This window comes from Pelobates fuscus, chromosome 5, assembly GCF_036172605.1.
Source record: "Pelobates fuscus isolate aPelFus1 chromosome 5, aPelFus1.pri, whole genome shotgun sequence".
NCBI lineage: Eukaryota > Metazoa > Chordata > Amphibia > Anura > Pelobatidae > Pelobates > Pelobates fuscus.
Genome location: NC_086321.1, coordinates 155,682,014 through 155,687,398, shown reverse-complemented (window position 1 = coordinate 155,687,398; position 5,385 = coordinate 155,682,014). Strand labels below are relative to the sequence as shown.

Genomic DNA, 5,385 nt, shown 5'->3' with positions numbered 1-5,385 from the left:
GTAGCGCCAATATGTTCCACAGCTTTGCAATTATAGAAACGGGATGTTTAGAGAAGAAGAAGGCCCTGCTCACATATTAATACAATCGATGAGGACAGGCAGAAATATATATAATTAGGTATCTCTTCCAAAGAGACTTACTGGTGAGGTGATCTGACCGGGTTGCAAACCTGGGTTTTTACAGTTCTAACGATATGACATTATCACTGTTCTAAGCCGTTGATACATACATTTTTGCACATTTTTTCATTAGTGTTTTTCAGATTTTGCTACTAAATCAATAACTGCTGTGTTGTGTTAAAGTGATACATCTACGTAGAGTAAGCTGATTGCTCTTTGTTGGATGGCCCATGTCTGTTTAAACAACTATATGGTTTTCTTCCAGAATTAGCAGTGAGGTGTTCACAAGTATAAGAAATAAACAGAATGATAATAAATTCATTTATTCAGTAATATTCTTGCTGGGTATGGTATCTCACATCAGATGTAGTTAGAGATGGGGCGCTAGGAGAAAGGGAGCCGGCAGATTAACAATTTCTACTTTTGTCCAGATCTTTGTAGGCTGGGTTGTAGGGGGCTTTAGAGAAGCAAACAGCAGCCGCCTTGTCACAGTTGCAGATGAATTGCTCGCAGGAGTTGTTGGCAGCTGAGGAGAGACCGTTTGTATATATCAAATGAGATGTGATGTATGTCATTCAGATTAATTAAAACTGCAGTTAATTATTTCATTCAACATACATGCAAGTTAAAAACATTTCTTAGTATAACTGATAAAGTATTGAAATACTGTAAATGAATAATACCCCATATAAACTCTGCCTATCGCTAACCAAACAGCTCCATAGATATATGGAAAGAGTGACATCTACTGCATTGAACATTATAAACTATGCTTCCATCACAAAGTACCCCTACCATTTTTCCTTAAACAACATCACAATAATTATTCCCTCACCATGCCAACAACAGTACTCCCCATTACAGAAACAAATATTTATTCCCGGATTCCATTCAGTCGCTTTGCATTGGACAGAGAGATTATTTTGATCACCTCTTACATACACCTCCTGTTTATACGGCAACCTACCAGATGCAAAAGTAGAGTGGCCTTATACGAGCGGTTGGGGAGTAGGAAGGGAAGGCTACGAGCACACTGTAGGTCTTATGTGCCGGCAATAGAAGCCTGTGATGTCATTTATACAAGAGATGCCTGGTTTTAGCCAGACTGCTGTATGTGTGCACAAATGCAACAATATTATTATTATTATTGGGAATCTGCATAACTAACTCCATTAATACATTGTATGTCACATCTCATGTATGTGAGAAATGTTTTTTTTTTATGCTATTATTTCAAACCCAATATTGAGTAATGCATGAATAAAATGTGTGGGGTTATTTATGTGATTATTTTACTAGTGGTACTACAGAAAACATGCAAAAGACAAACTATATGTTACACATTACAAGGTGAGATGGGCCTCGAGACATGTGTATAGATGACCTACATGAGCAGGTGATGGTGGTCCCAGAGCAGCTGTATTTGTATCCATTGGTATATACATTATCTAATATGCCAGAACAGCCTTGATTCTTGGCATTGGAGTAGCAGTTATCATGGGTCTGACAGCACCTGGAAAAAAAAGTATATAAGATGGTTTATTCTGGGATATGCCCTTCTTTCTCAACATCAAGACAGCTGGTGCTTAAGAGACTCATTGATAGACATGTGCACGAAAAGCATTTTTGGTTCATTAGTTCAGAAAGAAAATTCTGTTACAGAGCATCCGGAATTCATTTACATTTAAATTTTCGCTCATTTGGCCATTTGTTCAAAAACCAATGCATGCCTAATCAATTATACATAATGCTATCGAACTATTTTAAACTATCAATCATCAAGAATTAACCATTAACTTAGGCAAATTATTAATTCTAGCCACATTCTCCAAGATAGAAAAAAAACACATGCATAGATTTCCCCCCCAGTTAAGCTATTTCTGCCTACAGTTTGAAATCTGCTTGCCAATTCCCAGTAATTGCTTATTTAGTGATTTTTCCTGTATGTCAACAGAGAACAGGCACTCGACGTGTGTAGATGGGTGCAGGTCCCAGAGGTTACCATCCCAATTTATTTATTTATTACTGGTATTTATAAAGCGCCAACAGATTCTGCAGCGCTGTACAATTAGTGGAGAACATACAATATACACAGACAAATACAAGAGGTAGAGAGAGCCCTGCCCGTAAGCTGAAATCTTGCCATTTAAGCTCTTTTATACAAAGTGCATAGAAAGATAGCCTGTGAGCTTACAATTTAAAGGATACCGTTGGGATTTGAGACAAGTTTTGGCAGGGGAAATTTGGAAGTGATGGCTAAATAAGGAAACAGAGAGTTGCAGCTACTGGTAGAATATAGAGGGAATGCCTCTCAGACAATAAAAAATAAAATAAATGTCCGAATCAATTGTGGTGGAATAGATTATCCTACGTTTGGTAATATGGTGTCGCAGTTTCCTTATTTAATTTTTGCTGGCTGTCAGGGAGGTTTTTTTGCTTATCTGTTAGCTCCATGGAGCTAATGGAAGTAGCAGACGTGCTGTGCTAGCATGCCTGCCTCCCCCTCTTCTCAATGTGCTATATTACAGGTCATTGAAAAGAATTAGCAATCATTGGCAAGCTTCAATGGCTTCAGCACAGATGCTTCTCAATGAGAAGCCTGTGATCAGAGTATTCTCCAGCTCAGACCAAAAGTGCTGAACGTCTATACTGGGAAAAAACGGAGAGGGCTGACAAAGGCTGCAGACAAGAAATCTGCTGTGTTTGCAAGGCCAAACATGTTTTAGTTTAATTTGTTTAAATGTTTCAGATGAAATTAAAGAAGAATTGATAACATGCATGCATTGAGTATATAGCTGTTGAATTGGGGAGGTAAAACCTATAGTATGAAATGATATGAATTAACTAGTCGTGTTAGGAAACCAATGAGCCACCAAATGAACATTATTCTTTGATAATTGACCTCACATATGACCAGGCAACACCTTCAAATTGATATGTCCGGAATTAAAACATACAGAAATAAATGCATTGTTTTCACGGAGAGTAAAACAGAAATCGAAGGAGTGTTCTTTTAAATGTAGAAATCAACACTAATGAATTACTTCTATCCAAAACTGAGCTCCTCCTTCTTGTCTCCCTGTCAATCATCATCATAAAAACTATACTTGTTTACTGCCATTGAGCACAGTGGGAAAAGAGAAACAATACTGGAGATTTTGGCCTCCTCCTCCTTTGCATTCTGTGCCCTGGCTTTGCCTCGGCTGAGCTGGATTGTGACATCACTTCCTCAATTTTGGATGTATTAAAAAGGAGCATTTCATAAAAAAGGTTTGCCATGTTCTGAATGATTATCAATGTTTGATTTGATGGTAAAATCTTTGGAGAAGTGATGGTTCGCCTTTAAGATTCAGAGAAATTACTTGTGGGATGCAATCATTTTTTTTTTTTTTTATATACGGTATTGATAAAATTAAACGTTATTGTGTGACCAATTATGAACTATGCATTCATTCATTAATAAACACAGAGAACTTGATAAGACATAATATAATGTGTAATTGGGTACCTGTCCAGGGTGTCCTTTGGAGTGCCGCCACCTCCTAGTCCACAGTAACACCCATAATTGTTAAATTCTTTCAGGGGCGCGCTGTTCGGAATAGCACATTTGATTAATGCATGGAAATCCCAGAGTGCCCGACTGTTTGGGGCAGCACTAATGCAGGATACTAGAAAAAGGGAATAGAAAATGAATGTCCACCATGATTCAAAACCATGTTTTCTATAATGTAAATATCACTGGTGAAAAAAAACCTGAGAGTTAAAAAAAAAGCCGAGGATAAGTCAGACTAAAAAGACCTTTACTATAAAGTCACCTGGCACTAACTCAAAACCATGCATTCAATTAAAAACAGAAAATAAATAAATATATATATATATATATATATATATATTTTTTTTTTTTAATGAAACTAGTACAATAAATAGCATTAAAAAATCCAATACAATCTCAGAAGATAGTGATTAGAGAAGATAAATAAATAAAACATATATATAAATACAAAAGATGTCACTGTCTAAAAAAAATAATGTATATTAGCAAAAACTCTATAAAGCCAATCTATGTTAGTGCACATCCAAGTACATACAAAGAAAAGTATTACATAAGTCCAGTGTCATAGAACTGAATATTTCATATAAAACAATAGTCCCGATATCAGTATAGTTCAAAAGTCCACACTGCATGTAAATAAACTGGTCTCAGTATGTCAGCCAACTTATAAAGACTCCTGTAGCAAATCATCTGGAATCACCACAACTTGGCTAATATTAAGCAGGTACTAAGACATCTCCCATATATCAAACAGTACAAAGACTCAGGTAGCTCCCAAACAATTATACCAGGTCACTGTCACAGGTCTAGCATCTACAGCTGCAGTGTCAGTTCAGAAGAAAAAATACATATACATCATTGTGCTCTCTGTCTAGCTATATTTAACTAAAGAAATAGGATTAGAAACACTCACAGGGTTAGACCTGTGAAGATGTGACTGTTCAATCACGAAATGCATAAGGCAGACTAAGCCTATCACTTTAAAAGGATTAGGTTGGCACAGTCCTACCAAAAAGTTCCTTATCACTTTTCTAGGATCATGATTTTACTATTATTCAATTATTGTGAATAATTGAGCTGAATTCTGGCTACAGATTGGTGGAGTAGTTTAGAAGAAACAAAAATAAAGATGAATAGTTTTAAGTTCACATGTTGGTCCTGTAAAATTCATTGCACTGACATCAACATTGACATATGCAATGACAAATTTTCAGTTTTAAATATTTTAACTGCAAACTGCAAAATGCCGTCAAGAAATGTATTCTTATCTAAGACCCAGGTATTCTACTATCGTTGGGGAAAAGTAAGAACGATTAAAGTTTAATATTGTATGTGCACATCGTTGTCTGCCTATATATCTGGTAAATATTATCCAAATTCATCTTTCAAACTTCATACAATGAAGCCAAGGATCCTAATTTAAACATACCTGCCAAGAGCAAAATCAGGAACCTCATGGTTACAGCAGTGGAGACTCAAATGTTTAATATTTACCTTGTTCCTTATATAGTGACTCTAGGACCTTCACATTTCAGGGTCACAAAGGTTTGCAAACTGACTGCTGCCAACTGCACATTTTCCCACTTCAGGCCAGGTGAACCGAGAACCTCGACCTTGAATATGTATGGTAAACTAATTTCTAAAAGATCACGCAGGTCTCTGTACATACCAGTCGAAAGATATGGGGCCTTCTTCCCAAGGCCAGTTTTTAA

At 36.5% G+C, this 5,385-nt stretch overlaps 1 protein-coding gene across 1 annotated transcript; it reads right to left on the bottom strand.

Annotated features, from left to right (window-relative positions):
• Nucleotides 1–427: 427 nt before the first annotated feature.
• Nucleotides 428–5,185, bottom strand: PLA2G1B (phospholipase A2 group IB). Its single transcript, XM_063457062.1, has 4 exons — nucleotides 5,103–5,185; nucleotides 3,629–3,788; nucleotides 1,509–1,633; nucleotides 428–646 (listed from the first exon to the last, which is right to left on the bottom strand). The coding sequence occupies exons 1-4, from the start codon at nucleotides 5,128–5,130 to the stop codon at nucleotides 528–530; spliced, it is 432 nt and encodes a 143-aa protein (XP_063313132.1). The 5' UTR covers nucleotides 5,131–5,185; the 3' UTR covers nucleotides 428–527.
• Between the last annotated feature and the right edge of the window lie 200 nt (nucleotides 5,186–5,385).